This window comes from Falco punctatus (genome assembly GCF_963210335.1).
Source record: "Falco punctatus genome assembly, chromosome: 3".
NCBI lineage: Eukaryota > Metazoa > Chordata > Aves > Falconiformes > Falconidae > Falco > Falco punctatus.
Window position 1 is genome coordinate 28,669,111 of NC_137582.1, and position 17,584 is coordinate 28,686,694.

General features: G+C 39.8%; 1 protein-coding gene across 9 annotated transcripts in view; it reads left to right on the forward strand.

The window, feature by feature from the left end:
* ANKRD46 (ankyrin repeat domain 46) overlaps positions 1-17,584 on the forward strand; it is an 85,986-nt gene that overhangs the window by 18,769 nt on the left and 49,633 nt on the right. For 4 of the 9 annotated variants that reach the window (XM_080378078.1, XM_080378079.1, XM_080378075.1 and 1 more), the window contains exon 4: positions 980-8,432. In XM_080378078.1, coding sequence (XP_080234204.1) covers positions 980-1,196 — 217 coding nt within the window. In that variant the 3' untranslated portion in view covers positions 1,197-8,432. Of the gene's footprint in view, positions 1-979; positions 8,433-16,775; positions 16,821-17,584 lie in introns of all 9 variants that reach the window. The other 5 variants (XM_080378083.1, XM_080378080.1, XM_080378081.1 and 2 more) reach the window with 2 other exon arrangements.

The window sequence follows — 17,584 nt, forward strand, 5'->3', positions numbered from 1 at the left end:
TTGTCAGAGCCCAATCCTGTAAACACCTGTGTATGTAATTTCACTCAAGTGAGTAGTAGGACTGTGCAGATGGCTAAAATTTTTCATAGGTGAAATCAAGTGATGAGAAAGTTTTCCTGTTTTTTCTGAGCTTTTTCATACAGCAACAGAGAAGGTTTCCTGTTATAAACCAGTTGTGAAACCAGCAAAATTGGGAGGGTGATGCAAGAAGCCATGCGGTATATGAAACAACTTAGGTTTGCCAAGATGACTGCCTCATTATAATTTTGTATTTCTTTCTCATTTGAAAGTGAGAGTTCCAGTCCCTAATTTATATTCAGACAATTTGAGGGGGCCTGATGGGTTGGTAGTGGAATGTTAAAACATCAAAGCAGTTGCTGAACGCCATATGGCAGAAAACACAACGGTGCCAACTTGTCTTGAAGATCAGAAAGTTTCTGAACTATTTGTTATCCAGATTTATTGTTTGCTGTGGTATTTTTATGCTAGAGAAGAGGCCTCTCTAATAGACTTGCAGATCGCTACAGAGTTCAGAATCTAAATTATATGGGTTAAAGTTTCCATTTTACTCATCGGATTTTATTTTTGAATCATGATTTGTTTTATTAACAAGAGCTGTGACCCTTGAGGTTTTAGCTTATACTTCATTAGATGTCACTAAGCCATATTTAGTAGGAATTAAAGACTGACTTTTGAAGGCTTCTAGGTGGCAAGCCTGCAAAATTTACTGCAGTTATACAGATGCAAATACCATTCTCTTTACACAGATTAATCAAACATCCTTTCAGCTAAAATTAAGTTTCAAGTTAGGAGTCTTTTCCTGATTTGCTTTGTCTTGATTTAGCAGAGGCAATGCTATAAATCTGCAGGTGGTTTAGTTTTTAACTTGGAATGTTGCAGTTGCTCTTAGTAGGATTACTGTCATACTTAAAGGTGCATTCTTTTGCTCTGATGTATTTTTAACTTTAATCCTTCGTAGTGCGATGGAAAGCCATTCCCTCCTTAATCCAAACCTACAGCAAGGTGAAGGAGTTCTTTCCAGTTTCCGCACAACATGGCAAGAGTTTGTGGAAGACCTGGGCTTCTGGAGGGTACTGCTCCTCATCGTTGTCATTGCTCTTCTGTCACTTGGAATAGCATACTATGTTAGTGGGGTGCTTCCTTTTGTAGAAAACCAGCCTGAGCTGGTGCACTGAAGCAAATGCAAAGAAGTGCACCATGCTTTTCCCTGTTCTAATCTTATTTTGAGTTCTTGGAATTACTCTTTTGGTGCAGGCAGTGGCAGCTGTATATAGTTTGCCTTTTGTACTTATTATTAACCCCTTCGAAAGGGATTAATTCATTTCAAGTAAAACACTAAATTCTAAAGCATTCCTAAGCTACCTCTGACTTACCTTGACTTGCAAGCAAGATGAAAGATAATTCTCTCTGTTGATAAAATATTATGATTAGGGAGGGCCTTTCATAATGAATATTAAATTCCTGGGCATGAAGATTATCTCTTAGTACGGAACCAAATTGAAATAATTTTCCCCATGAAGAGAGGTAAATCTGTTGTTGGATTTTTTTGTGTGTGCTTCACTTGAAACAAAAATACTCTTTTAAAAGTCCTCCTCAAGAAATCCGAATAATATAATAATGCATTCTGATACATAGACAGTAACAAGCTGCATAGTTCTTTTAATGCCTCCCTGTAGTTTTATATCTGCTAGTTTATAAAAAGGACAAGACATAGTTCCGGTTTTATTATGTCTTTAATGTGTAGATCACGCCTTTATTTATTAGGTTAATGTAGTATTTCTTCCCCAGATTAATTTGATGTTGTTAATACCTGCCTGAAGTAAATTTTGTAGAACAAAGCTGTTTGTTGTGCTTTGGAAGTAAAGTTGTTTCAGCCTTAGGCTGAAATTTTTGCCTTTTTGTTGAAATGTTACTGAGCAAACCTTTGTTTGTAAGGGTGTTTAAAAAATTATTTAGGTGTTCTGCTCTGTATATAATAATTCTGTAAGGTGATTGTGAAATACGTCATGAAGGAAAATTTTTTCTTCGTCCCACAAGGACCAGACTGAGCTATATAATTGTATTGTTTTCATGTTTGTGGAGAGGACTTGATTGAATAGAATTCCTTTCTAGAATTGTTTTCCATTTCAGTTTTTCTCAGACAGCACTTACAGGCTTATGAATTATTTTCTGAATATGCAGAATTATAGTATTTAAAATGTTAATATTTAGGAACATTGTATGAAATGAAATCTTGACCTATTCTGTACTTAGCTGTGAAATCCTTTGTTTGTGAAGACCCTAGGGCTATGAATCAGTTAGATACTCTTATGAAGGCTTGAAAGGTACTAGTTGGAGGTTTTCAAAGAAAGCAGATTCTCTCCTCCCATGCTGAATAGACATCTAACTCTTTTTGTTTCCATTGCCTTGAAAAAGCCAAACAAAATGAATACTGCAAACCTAAGGAATCAATTTTATTTTTTATTATTTAACCACTCCTAAAGAGTTGCTACGTAACATCAAACATTTATAAAATTGTAAATGACAATAAGTATTGATAGAAGTAACCTACTTCTCTCTGTTCTGCTATATTTTTCTTTCTTGTCATGGGTTTGAGTGAGGAGGGTTGTTGTCTTAGTTTTGATGTGTGAGCTGGGTCCCATTCTAAATTGTGTCTGAATAATTCTTTATCTCATTTCTTAAGTTAGAGGTTAATGAAATGATATTTTTCTAGCAGCAGCGATGCTGCAGAGAGGAAAGCCTCTTAAAAAACCCCACAAAACAAAAAAACAGAGTATACTCCTGAATATTTCAGTTATTGTACGTTCATGAACAGAGAAATACAAACTCATAGTATACCTAAATTTCATAGTATACCTAAATATACCGAAATCTAACTAAGTACAGTTCGGATAATAATACTCTGTATCTTGAATAATCATGTTGTCTTTCAGTATGTATTATCTGCATAATTTGTAATTGTATTCCTAGTATGGATGAATGCCACAAATAAATATATGTAGTAAATGTGTTTTGTTTTATTACTACAGTAGTGCAGTGGTAATGATGCTACCCCATTTCTCTGAGTTTATTTTTCTGTTGTGTATTGATAATGAACATTTCAGAAGCAGGGAGGTTCCCTCCCTGAGAAATGGCAACCACGCTGTTTGTATAAATGAGGTTTTAGAGCACAGTTTCTTTAGATTTGCCTGTTTTATTTTCAGTATTGTTACTGCATTCAAGTTGCTGTCTGGCTGTCTCTCTCTTATCTAAGACTTCAGGTACTGAATATGTGATCTAGAGACCCCTCGAGATTTAAGACTACCTATGAGGGGGTACAAAATGTAACCAGGAAAACCAAGCTTGAGTCTTAAGTAGCCTTTCCTACTTGCTGTGCCCTGTTTATGCTGTATGCATAAGCAGTTTCAGAGCTACACATTGAAAAGATTCGAAAAATCACGTGTATGTTCCAAATTAACGTGTCACTTTTTAAACCCAAAGAAATCCAAAGCACTGTTTGAACTTCACTGTGTAATGACTGCTACTCTTTGAAATAAGGACGTGGTAAATGTCTGACTAAAAGAGGAGTTTGTTCTGTATACACCTCTGTTATAGAAAAAGGACACCTGCGCCTTTCAATATATTTATAAACATTAATGACTTCCTTTACAAAGGTTGATTCTAAAGAATGACTTTACCTCCTGTACATGGGATTTAAGGAATACAATCTGTCTTACAGGAACAAAAAGAGGAGTTTAGCCTACTTCCTCCCAAAGCTGTTGTCATAGGGAGTTTCACTGTTTCAGCATAATGACACAGTTCAGTTCACATTGTCTGTAGGTCAGTAAGATTTCTTTTATTTATTATTGCAGTTGGTGTCTAGATACCTTGATCCAGGGACTCCATTTTGCTAGGTGCTCTTAAAATCCAAGACAGATTGTTGTCTCAAGCTGTTCTCAGACTAGTAAGCTGAAATCAATGTGGAATTGAGAGAGAAAACAATCCTGGAGGGCTGAAGTGATTTGTTTCCAGTGTCATGAAACAGCTTGGTAGACAAGATAGTGCAAGGTAGACCAGAGTGTAAAATGGATACACATAGGCCACTCTGCAGTGGGCCGTCCCTCTCATTTGGTTTCACATTTATTCCATGGCAAGATCATACTATCTTACTTCATAGTGATTTGTTCATGTAGCGTATCTTTTTGTCTTCAAGGATTTCTGTTTTCACTTATATTGGTAGTTTGCTTTGTGTAGAAGGGGATGATCTGTTGCGTGACTGTCATGGGTGGGTATTGTTTCTGGTTGTCACAATACAACAGGTATTTCATTACTGGACGTGATCTGGCGCTGTGAGGTATATATCATCATGAAAAGCTCCTGTGAGAGCAGGAACATGGTTTCACTTCAAAGTATTGAAACAGAAGATCTGGGCAGTTTCTGCATCTGGAGCAGATCTGGAATTTGTTTTTAGCATGAGTCAACTAATCTCTCTGGCTGTTTTTATTACCCTAAGTAAGTAAAACTGATCAACTTGCCAGTGTATTGTAGATGGGCTAGGTAGTTCTTTTTCTAATCAAAATATGTTTGGTCATAATTCATTAGTGTGATGCAAATTAAGTAATTTATTCAGAAGTTCCATCGCATCATTTTAAAGTAGTACTAGAAAGTACAAATTGCAAGTGAAAACTTTCCTGCAAACTAAAAAAAAAAAAGGTGATAGTGTTTGTTGTCATATTCAGAATTTTCAAAAGTCTAGCATATACTTATATGTTATCTGAAGTTGACTTTTAACAGAATTAGTTTCTTCCTCAGCTGACACACAAGTTAAGTTGTTTCTGAAGTTGTTCCCATTTCTGAAGACAGTGCTTTGTTAAATTAATATTTAAATTTCTGGTTAGAATAAGTCTTAAATGATGTGAGAATTAGGTCAGAATGCTCTTCCTTTGTTCAGTGTTCTTTTCTTACATCTCAACATTAATCCTTGTAGATGGTAAAATTTCCAAAGTGATCCAAAATGTTATGGAAATTGTTGCCAATTGTTACTACATTTCTCATTGCTGGTGTCGGGGCTTTCTAGAAGAATTCAAATGTCTTTGCAGTTTCATAACCTGCAGTTCTCTGTGAACTTTGTAAGTGCTGAAATACCGCTGAATCATGGATCTGGAATCTATGTTAATATTATGAAATTAATTTCTGGTGACAGTAGAGATAATTCTGTACCTGCACTTGCAGGTTAGTATAATGCACCTGTTGTTATATTTAAGTACTTCAGCTGACTTGTGTGTTGCCTGGCTCCTTCTATGCTGCTCTTGCAAATGCTTCAAAGGAGGAACACTTAAAATACACAGTATTAGGAAATGCAACTAATTGGTAGTTCTTTGCTATTTATTGCTGGGAGGCGAAATGTTCCCAGGGTCATGCTGCCAGAGAAATCTGAGAAGAAAACTAGAAGTCTCCGACTGACAGTGATCTGGTCTAGTCTGTGCTTTTATGCAAAGCAGAACTAACGCTCTCATGTTGCAGCTGAAGCAGTCTGTTTGCAGAACCCTGAAAACTGCGTCTCTGCTGTAGGCATTTATAGTTTGTAAATCACTGTTGTAACTAGACATTAAGCAACCAATATTTCCTAAAGACTGTGATGAGACAAAGCTATTGTTCTTCATTGCTGCCAAGGGAATGGGGAATCTACTGGAAACTGCCATAACTAAAAAGCTACAAATCAGAGCTTCTCAAGTCAAAATGTGAATAAGTCACAACCGTGGCTTCAAGTGACACGTTCTTTCCATTTGTGATTTTAAACTACCTTCTGGATAAGGAAAAATGAGGAGATGTTTGGAACAGAATTTGTTGTGTGGTATGTATGTTTTGCAGAAAATAGGAGGGAAGTGAATGTGGTGAGCCAAGACGGACAGCAAGGGAGGCAGAGCAGTGTGATACCTTCATGAATCACTGTTTAAAGGCCAATCCCAATGCTTGTAAGAAGTGTGAGGAGTGACCAGTGATAGCCTCCTAGCAGGAGAAGCATTTCACTGGCTTGTGATTACACCATTTCACAGGGGTGGCTATGCAGCCCCGCAACCTGAGCTGGTCCTTCTTGACTTTCAACGTCTAGAGTGCTGCTATTTCAGACAACTGCATGTTTGAATGGGTGCCTACATTAACAGCTGCTCATGTGGGAGCCAAACTGGTTCCTCTTATACGAGAATCTTTCTGCACATAGGTTAGCAAAAGAAGTTTTACCAAATGTGAACAGAAGCTCTTTGTAAAACATTAAATATTTCTGGTGTATTAAATTATGTTTATCTAAATATCAGAAGGCAGGAATCCAGATGAAGGATCAAGTATATGCAATAATACCTCATTTTCCTTGGCCAAAGAAAAAAGAACAGATATTCTCTTAATGCAGAGCAAGAAGAAAATGATAGTAAATCTGCTTTGAACTGTAGAATATGAATTCCTTATTGAGCCGAATTCCTTAGTATGAAGAATTTTTCAAATAATGTAATCTCTGGCAGGTAAGTTTTCTAGTAGAAGGGCTCACATAGCCTTGCAGTGGTGTGAAGGTAGTGATGTTTAGGGTTTGTGCTGGCTTAATGGAGCGTGCATATTGAAACAAAACTAGTTAATAACGATAGTGGATTTCTGCTAGGATGTAAGAACTGAAATGCCATATGCTTGTCCTCATGTTGTTGTCTTATTGCGGGCTGAACATCTGGCTTGGTTTGTTTTGGTGCAGATATTTTCCGACAAAAAATGAGGTATGTAGACATCATAGATTTAAGCTGACAAGCACAGTTTCTGTGGTGGACATAAAGAATAATGGACTACCCCACTGAAAGTCATGGCAACTTGTATGTGGACTGCTCAATCCTGCCGGACGTTTTCCTTACAGAACTGGTGTTTTTCCCATTTATGGTATTGGATTGAATCCTTGTCTTAGTTGATGAACACCAGTGGTTAACATGGGGCTTGAACTGAAGACTGTTTTCAAAAATTTTAATTGTAATAGAAGTGAAAGCTTTAGTCTTTCAAAGTTCAAGGAACTTTTTTTTTTTTTTTTTTAATCTAATGTTTACTAGAATTACAGCCTGCAAATCCGCACAGATGATGAGTATGTGTGTGTCCTTACTCTGTGCACTCCTATGCCAAAAGGAGGTTTAGGGATAGCAAGCAAGGCTTCCAGTGAGATCAGTTTGAAATAAGTCTGATTTAAGGAATTCTGGTTTTTGTCATTTGTCATCAGATTGGTATTTAGTATACCATGAGTTCTGTTTTCACTCGTTTTACTGACTTACTGACATGTTTGCTTTGTCTCAGTGATACAGTTTGGGAAGTGTTGATGACATTAACTACCTCGCAAAAGTGTGCTTCACCCACCAAGCGCCATTATTCTGATAATAAGTGGGTTCTTCAGTTTCAAAACGTTAGTCAGTTCTCTTTGGTTTGTAGTTACGCTGTCTGCTTTGCAAAGTGAGCAACTCATTTTCTACTATGGTACAGTTTGTTTAGTTAAGGACTTGGTCATTTTGTCCATTTTTCATGTGAAATGCAACAAGAGTTCGGTGAACTGTTGGCCTTGGCTTAACCTGGTTCTCCGGAAAGCATCTGTAGACAGAGCAAACACTTGCAGAATTAAAAGGCGATCTGGCACTTAAAGCTGGAGAGGTGTCTATTCCCTGCATTTTCAGGCTTTTCAAGACCCAGGGAATTTCACATTGGGCATTTGGAGTCACTCTTCCAGAAGGACAGAAGCTTTGTAGAAACTTTTGGCCTTTATGTATGTTCTGAAATTCAAAGGTGTACAGTTTTGAAAGCTCTTGTCTCCTCCAGGCAACAAGCTATGCTGCAATAGAGCAATTAGGAATACTTTACACATATTTTTAAGGCAAGAAAGCAATCTAGCTGCAAGTCAGTTTTTAAATCTTAACTAACATAAGGGTACAAGGCCACAGTCTTCACCTCCTGCTGGCACCCAGGCACGTGCTACTTCATTCCTAATGTGCTTCCCTGCCTGGGCACTAGTGCTAGCATGCATCTGACCCCAAGGACCTGAATCAGGAAGCTGTGCCAGATAGCCCCACCAGAAATTTACTCTCACACCCACTGCATTCTTCCTAACTCTGCCTTTCCCCATCGTTCCATCTCCTGCCCTCCACTCCATGCCTCTGTTGTGCTTCATGTAGGCTTGAGATTTACCACATTTCTTATGGGCCAAGGATTCTCTTCATAAAACATATTTCTTCCCCATAACTTCTTTCCATTTTGTTGTCTTGGTTGCTTACAGCACACTGTTCCCCATCTTGAACCATCACTCTTTACCAGGTATCTTTATTTGCCTAGCCTAGTCTATGCTGAAAGCTCTTTATGGGATGCAAGACACCGTATTTTGGAGAGAGGGTTATCAGCTGGCTCCAATTCACCAGGTCACTGCTGTAAGTAGTTGTTGTCTTTTAAATTTACACTTTTCTGTAATAAAGATACAAGAAGCTAACCTTGTTGTATGCACCTTGTTTTCAGTTTTACTTCCTTTCTCTAATGCTGTACTTGCATTAACTGAAACTAAGTAATGTGTGGATTGCTTCAGATTTCAGTAGAAAACGTCCATAATCTGACCTGTGAACAATCTGAGCTTGGTTTAGGTCAGTGGAGATGAGGAGTCTATGCACCGCTTGTGAGGACAGTGGGACTGGATGGAGACCAGTCTCTGCTCCACGAACATTGTAGCTTTGTTACTAACATTACAACTCTGCTCCATGGTAGCCTCCGGACTCTTGTTGCCTACAGCAGCGGCACAGATCACAAGAAGGGCGTACAGCAATGCCCCAGGTTTACCACCCTTCTTTTGGCTGCAGCTCTGTAATAGACTTATGCTGAGCGTATAGAGGATGCTGAAATAGCCTCTGGAGCGGACATACACCACTGAGACACTCCCCTTCTGTTACAAGACTTTAGATGTAGGACAGAGAGCCTACTGAGGCCAAAACAGATGTTAAGAGATGAGACCAGTGTGGTTGCCAGTTACTGCCAAGTGTCAGTGAGCTGGTAGCACCAGCTGCACATCTAGCATGGTTTATGAACATACCTCGGCTTTTTCAGCTGTGCCTTGTCGCTTCACAGATGAGACAAGGGTGCACCTGGTGCAGCCGTGGGAGGAGAGGAAGAGGAGTTAGTGCTGTGCAGTCTGTTATCTCTGCACGGGCAGTTAGCAAGCAGTTTGGAGGCCACAGACCATATGTGGGAGCACTGGGGCACAAGATTAAGCATGTTTTCTTCATTAAAAATATTTTATGCTAGTAAGTTCACTCAGTTTGGGGTTTGTTTGGTTTTTTTTTGTAGGCAAGCAAACATTAGGATCTGAGGTTCAGTGTGACTTTTTGGCACATGAAGGAAGAATGCTGCAAGTAATGAATCAAAAAAAGTCAGGAGAAAGATTCAGAGAGAGAGATTAGCAACTTCCTTAGAAACTGCAGATGTTTCTGAGGAAAACTGGGCAGACACAGACATGCTCCTGGCAAAAAGAACAGTTTTGAGAAAATCTTTTCATTTTCATTCTTCCAGTTATAGATACCTAAGTGTCATTTTACCGGAGCACTCAAAATGAGCAAAACATGCCCAGTTTTGTAACAAGAAACATAAGCAGAATTGGAGGTTTTCCTCTTGACTAAAACTGATAAGGTTTTTGTGAATTTTATTTGTAACATCATTTAAGGTGTTTCTGTATACTGGGACTCAGAAGGCTGTGGCGCTGAAATGGTAGTGCACAGCAGGAGTAGCGTCTGGTTCTGACTTAACTACCCACAGAGTAAGTTTAGAATGTCAGGTTCTAAATTAAGTATAAGAATATGTGATTTCCCTATCTATTTTTTACGTGTGGGTATTGGATCAGGAGCTCTTTCAGCTGCTTGACTTTAACCAAAGCCAGGTTCAAATAGGGCCATTCAGTTCTGTATTCTCTACTTTTGGGGAGTGTGTGTGTGGGTGTTGATATTTTGTGCCTTGAATCTCAGTCTGTACCTCTCCTTCAGTTCACAAAAAATATTGTTGTGGGTACTGTGTTGAATCTGCCAGCGGTAAGTTGGGATTTATCCCATGACATAAGCTGCGTAAGCGTAAATGAGATGCAGTTGGAGGAGGGTGCGTGGAGCAGGCAGTTTGCAGCTTGAACTGCTCAGTGCATTTAAGGCCTTTACAAGCCCTGTCTGATTATTCAGGAGCTGTGTCAGGTTGGGCATCTCCCTTCTGTTTACCTGTAAAGGGAAATGAACTTTTTATGGATGGAGACTCTTAATGGAATGGAAATGAATTCTTTATTCCCACTCCAGAGCCAGATTCCAGACGGTCTGGTTATAGTATTGTCACGTAATCAGTACTTGCTTTCACACTCATCTTGGTTAATGTCTGGCAAAAGATCTTTGAAATTGCAGGGTCAGTTCCTTTTAATTTTCTTAGTTTTCCTAAAATATTTAAGAGGAGTAAATGAATATTTAAATTCTTGACTTGCTTAAAACAGGTTTGTTTTTTCTAAATGTTCCAGTACGTACAGATATGTCAGATACTGAGGAGCAGTCTTACATGATATAGAGCAGTAGCATAGAAACACTCTTCCAGAGGCTGGAATAACAGTACCACTACTGGTTTCTTACAGTCTTGTGGGTGCAAGGATCTGCATGGAAAGGAACAGTTCTGGCTTCTCTGAACTTTAAAGCTACCTTGGGATAAATCTCCATAAATTTCATGTGAAATCTCAATCACATACTAGGTTTTCTTTGTACTAGAAATCTCATGACATAAGGTTGTTGTGTCTTTCGCTTTTGTTAAAACCACTGTCAGAACAATTTCCCTTGTGTTATTCTAGTGCTCTTGTTTCTGGCTAATGCACTGGTGAGGTATGACAACTTCAACAGAAGTTGACTCTCGTTTTTTTGAATGGCTGAAACATTTCTGTTTTAGAATTAATGCTTACTTTATCTGTACCTTTTGTTCCTTTTGCTTCCTCTTGTCCCTTACGAGCGTGCTGGAAACATGCATTCCACAGTGAGTCAGCATGGCCTGATGGCCTGATTGTGAGTTATAAATCTAAGCACTTACTTGCTGTGTGGCCTTAAAAAACTTACTTAACCTCTGCTTCCCCACCAGTAAAAACAGTGTAATCTATCAATCTTTGAGCGGTGTTGCCATTAATATGCATTAAAAGATTTTAAAAATAAATATTGGTACTGATAGCCTGTAGGCATTTTTACTCTTAAGTAATGATATTCATTTTACCCAATATATTCTAAGCATAATCTAATGACAAAGGAGTATAATTCCTTGATGTGTCAGTTATTAATCTCTTTTCCTATTCTTTAGCACTCTTAGGCATGCATGAGTTGTAGACAAAAGCTCTGATCTTAGATCATCACTCTCCGGCTGAGACTCCTGCACCAGTGTGTGAAGTCCCGTTGATTTCAGTGGCTGTGGGTAAGAGCAGTCCAGAGATGATTCAGATCCAGAATCGCAGCCAGGTGTGGGAGACCTGCCTGTTTTCAGCTAGGCGTAATAGAATTGGAAGACAACTGAAATACAGAAGCTGAGCCAGGTGTCTGCTGTTTTAAAAAAAAAAGTTTTTAAGAAACCCATTCCCAGGGTCAGTGCCTCTGGCTGCGATTCAGTATAGGCAGATTAGGAAGGATTGTGACCAAGGCACTTCCCTTTCTTCTTTCTGGTGGATGTAAGGGCTCTCGCATTTCCCTGTTGAGCAGGGGATCAGCTTTCATTCTGGAAACAAGTTTGGCAGCAAGAGGATGTGTGAGCTATGGAACTGGAGCTTTGGAAGCTGTTCAGTGACATTTCTCCACTCTTAGCACATCATTTAACGACAGCACTTGATGGCCAGGTCCTAAATTCAGCACCCAGTCTCAGAAGTCAGGCCAGACATTGCATGTTTGTGTGCAGAAAGCTAGGGGAGTGCTCTCCAGCCGTGTCTTGGACTAGCTATAGAGCTCCTTTGCTCAGACTGCTCCAATCCCACAGTTACTGTCATTTTCACAGGGTGAAGATGAGTTTTTGCAAAGGGGCTTCGTTCTTTCCCATAGCATTTTCAAGTCTGCTCGCTCGGTTGCCAGTCCAGGCCCTCACCCAGGATCATATCTTCAAGGTCTTATTCAGGTCCTGTACGGCCCTTGCCAGCACCTGGTCCTGTGCAGTAGAGGTTAGTGCCAAAACCCCTCACAGCTACGGAGGAGGCAAGTATTTGTTCTCAGAGCAGACAGGGGCTGGTGGCCCAACATGTCTCCGGGTTTCCAGAAGGAACAAGTTCAGGGAACTTCAAAGGGCGGGAGCGGGGGAAGAAAAAGCAATCAAGAATCCACTGAGAGACAGGAGGGAGGAAGAGTAAAGGGAATCCAAGGTCCTGATGGCAGGTAGCACTTTACAAGGCTTTATTTTGGCTGCAAAACTCATTGCTTTCACTATCACTGTGCATAGCGTTGGACTCTGGGAACAAAATGCTGGTTTTCAAGCTGCTGCATTGTAAAAAGCTGCCTAGAAATGTTGCCTTGATTTTGGTGGGGCTCTTGATGTAACAGAGCTAACATCAGAGACACCTATCTAGTATGGAAACAGCCAGACTAAAGGGCATTCTTAGAGCTACAAGAGGTATGAGTTAGGCAGTCTTAGAGCTCCTGTGTAAGCTTCATTGATTTAGATTTTCTACTGTGCTGTGCTTTATAAAATATCCTTTACCACAGACTTTATTGCACTGAGCTGGGGCAAGATGAAGTGTGAACGTCTCTCGCTGGGTGTTCATGTCTTGGCCTCTGTTGGGCACATAGACCACCAAGAGATCTGTTACACTGATTGTTAAATTTAAAAATAATAGTAATTGTGATTCTAGAAAAATCTTTCTCCCTCTGCAATCAAAGGTACATCTTCTTTTAGATCAGTTGCGTCCTTTGCATTCCCTTACTTGGCTGCTGGCTCATCTTTCATGAGGATAAACATAGAGTTTGAGGGAATTTCCCAGGTGGAAACTCCCTGTTCTTTATGAGAACACTGTGTGCAGTGTTAACTGTGTGTAACAGTCACTTCACTTTACTTTTGGTCCAGTATCATTTTTATTAGCCTCATTCTTTTTTGGGGATGGGGGTGGGTGGGCACGGTGCGGCAGGGAAGGTGAGAAAAGGACTTGCTAACTCCCTATTAGTTGTGCAGATTGCAGTCTCGCTTTCCCCACTGTAAATCCGGAGTAACTCCACTGAAGCAACGTTACTCCAGCTTTCAACTATGGAATTGCCCGTCTTCATTGTCTTGAGGCTGGTTGTACACAGAGAGATCAGTAGAGATTGGTAAAGCTATCTAATAAACAGAACTGTCTTTCAGCTGTGTGAATTGCAGGCAACTCATCAACCATTCACAGTCCAGAAAAGTATTTTTGGATATGAGCAGCTCATCAGTTCATCAGAGGTATTGCTGTGCCTTAGCAATACCTTAGGTCACTTATCCTGTCTTAGCAAGAACTTAGGTCACTTATCCAGTGGATTTTGTCTTACCAGTTCTGTGCATGTAAATATCTGGTTATAATTTATGATAGAAACACAAAAGCATGGGAATACTGATTGACAGTTACTCTGGGAATGTGGGCAGAGATGGGTAAGCTGAGTTACATTGCTGAAATGCTGTCACCGGCAGACTTTTAAACCTTTAAACCCTGTGAAAAATGTAGATTCCTCTTCTAAAGAGATTACCTGTTTCCTTTTGCAAAATACTCTTCCAGGAGTTGTTACAATTTGTAAACAAATGAATTTCTTTACCATTACAAATCACCAGCTCAGGCAGATTTTAGTCAGTGTCCCCCCTCATCAGCCTCCTGCCCTGTCTGTCTGTGAAGTCACACACAACAGCTGGGTTGTTGTTTTGTTGGGTTTTTTTAATGAACCAGCTCTAAGATGAGGTGCTTGCCTGCTTTTGTGAGTCTAGATGATAGAGTTGGTTGAACTGTACTGATGAGCAGGCTGAGGCTTTCCGAAAGCTCTTTCAGTTTAGGTTCGTTCAGCTCTCTGCAACACCAAAATAAGCTTAAGTTTTGGAAGAGGTGGTTTTACAGCCAAATGATCTTACTGCTTTCCTAAGCAATTTTAAGAAAAGAGCTATATAATAAGTGCAAGCCTCTGGCCTGTTCTTTCAGTCCTTGCAGGTGCAGGTACTAATGCGCTGGAATTCAGCAACAGTGCTTCTATTGGTAAAAACTGCTTGTAAAACTAAGAGGTGCAAGATAATTGTTAATGCATTGGAACTTGGCTACTCAGTGTTCAGCTATCTAGCTAAATTAAATACTGATTAAAACGCTTAGGCTCTGCTTGCAACATCTTCAGTTTTAACCTCTGAATGCATTTTCTTTGTATCGGGAAACAGGGGGGAAAAAAAAAAAGTTATTTGGAATTTTAGTAATGAGGCGGTTTGAAGACCAAGTCCTGAAAGCAGGAAAGTTATTCTGCATAGCATATTGGAAAGCAAATGAAAGTAAAGCCAGCCCTCCATAGGGAAGAGAGAGTTGATTAGCCATCTCAGCTAAGTAGAAAACAGAAAGTCTAAATGAACCAGACTAGATGTGTGTTTCTATATAACAAGTGACTTACACCAAATAAAAAGCCATGTGATCAGGCAAGGAAAAATACTGTCACATGGGGAATAATGAAGCATGATTCTTTTTTAAATAAAATTAGAATTCAGTTATGTAGTTCCCTCGCCCCATTGTATTGGTACCTGGCCTCATGAGTTTTCAGGGGCTTTGTCTTTACTTTCCATGTTTGTTCCTAATTTTTATCACTGAATTATTTAGAATTACAATAAATTATAAATTGTAATATATTTATATGACTAAATTACAGTAATGTAATACTATATTGTATTACTGAAGGCCTTTTTGTGAGAAAGAAACGTTATCCTGCCACGATTACTTAATGGATATTAAAAAGGGAAATCATAAATTCTGTGCTGTTTTCTTAATTCATGTACCCAGCAGCCTTTTTCCCCTATGCTAACAATGAAGGACAGAGTCCAGCACAGACTTTGTAAGTCATAGGCAGTGTAGTTCCAAAAAGGCTGATGTGCATGAGGTTGTCATCACAAAAGACTTTCAGAGACCTTGCAGGTACTGGATTTTTGAGAGGAACTGGCTCCTGTTCCAGCTAATGGCAATGCAATCTTTAAGGACATACCCCAGATTCCTCTGTCAGTGGGTGCATGCAGTGAGCTTCTGGAGCTGTGTAGCATAAATGTTATGGGTCAAAACCAGAGCTTTGGATTGTGAAATGCACAATAGTAAAAATTCCTGTAGCCCCATTGAAATCCACCTCCTGAACTCCTGAAGAGTAGAATTGGGTTGTGCTGGTGGCAGGTAGCACGCTGGCAGCCCCAGCTGCAAGATCTGCCACTTGGTTCTTAAGCTGCTTGGATAGCTGGACTCATCTGAAAACTTTCAGTTGTCCTGAGGTCTGACTGCAAGGATGCCAGGCAGTGACCATCACCGTATAACTGATCTGATATTGTTCTTTTATCAGAAAGACTGTCGTTGACTTGAGGGACAATAGATCCAGCCCACTAGCTATGAGTGGTGTCAGAAACTACACCAAGGCACCCCAGTTCTTCGTGCTGCTTGTTTTAACCTGTCCCCCTTTCTTTGAACCATTGTAGTGACTTTGGGGAAAAAAGATGTAACAGGAGCTTTCTAACGCTGTAAGAGAGACTGGGATGTGTGAAAACAAGGTTGTTTTGAGTAGACAGTATTTATGTGCTTAACTGTATTACATTTGAGAAAAATACAGGGCAAGTACAGAAAGAATGTAAACACGGATGTGAATGGAATGGACTAAACCAGTGCAAGTCTGGCTGGTGGGTCTTGAGAAAGGATTTAAAAAAAAAAAAAAAACAAAAAAAACCCAACAAAACCACCAAAAAAAACAGACAGGGGAAAAAAGAAAAGGAAAGTACAGCATGGAAGATCAGGGGCCAGTTCTGTCAAACTAAAATTAGGCAGATATGACATAGATTCAGTGTTGATGGAGTTACTCTGGATTTAAATATCCATTTACCTGAAAGCTGTATCTGGCCTTAAGCATTGTCTTTGTGCTTCTCTACAGTCTTCTAGTTCTTGCCTTCTTCCTATCAGTAGAACATGATTCACCATTTTACAAAGAGTGTCCATGTTCTGCAGAATGTGTAGCCTAGTGTTCCCCAGCTGAGAGCAGGAACAGTTTGTGTTAGGCATAGCACAACCGTCCTGTTCCTCCACAGCGTGCAAACCCTTTTCAGACATTCCTCAAGTATTAATCACCATGGTACCCTAGAGCTGAGACGGCTGATGGCAAGGCTTGGTAGTAATAATGGGTGGGTTATATCTTCAAGAAGTGCATCGGGAAGTAAATTACTTCTTGGAGAGATACCAACTGACATTACAGGAGTTTGAGCCATAGCCTGCAGGAGTCAGCAAGACATTTTCTGTAAATAGTTCCTGATGAGAGTTGCCACTTTTCACACTAAACAGAATGAAAAACACTGACCATTTGAGCTGACCTTAGTATTCCTCATTCTCTGACAAGCTTGTTGTATGGACAATTGTCATTTTCCTCCCCAAAAGTTACCTCAATCTGTTTCCTGTCTATGGCATTAATTTGCAATAAGCTTTGGGATCTCTTCTAAAACATGCCATTGATTTTTAATTTGTGTATTTTAAATATCACAAAAATATTTGCATTATCATTGAATAATAACCATCACTCATACTATCCTGCCAACAGGTATGTGGCTTGCTATGGGGATCATCCTCACAGAGGAAGAACACAGTAAGCCATGGCTCTTTTGGGTCTCTCTGTCTCAATGTATGTTGTAAACTCAGTAACAAAAGCAAGAAACTATTTTTCATCCTAAGATACACCCATCTGAATGTACAGCCGAGCCAAATTTTACAAAGCTTTCATTCTATATGGGCTTTTCTGAGTAGCCACATCCCCATCATCTTTGAGTGCATTCCAGTAATGCCTTAAGCACTGTGCCCAGCATCTGTCTAGTGGGGTTTGTTCTTTCACTGTTGTCATGTGTTCATGCTTTCCATTGAGCTTTTCAACAAAAAAGCATCAGTCTCTCTCAACTCTGCTTCCTGCTATTTTTGCGCAGACTTCCCTTCCTCAGATAACGCCCATCTTCATCCAGATATCCAAAGCAACATAGCAGGCTACTGAGTAGCCTCAGTAGTTGCAGTTGCTGTGTGGGTAGATACAGACTTTTTTTTCTCAAAATAGCTCTTCTGTGAACTTGTGTGCTATTTCCTTTTCCTGCCTCCTAAGACCTTGAATAGCTCTCTAATTTTGGTTGTTGGAAAGCTGTCACTAAGCTCTTCTCATTGCCTAAGCAGAAACAAAACAGAAATTTCAGTATGCCTGACCATTTCAAAACCAGCCCCTGCTATGAGCCTGCCGTTCTGGGATAGCTCTTCTGACAGCAAGACTCAGTCCCGATGGTGATGGCAGTGGTCAAGCTGCATTGGCTCCACTGTGTTTGACCCATTTGGCAAGTGAAATACTTAATGTGTGTCTGTTGTAACATGCAG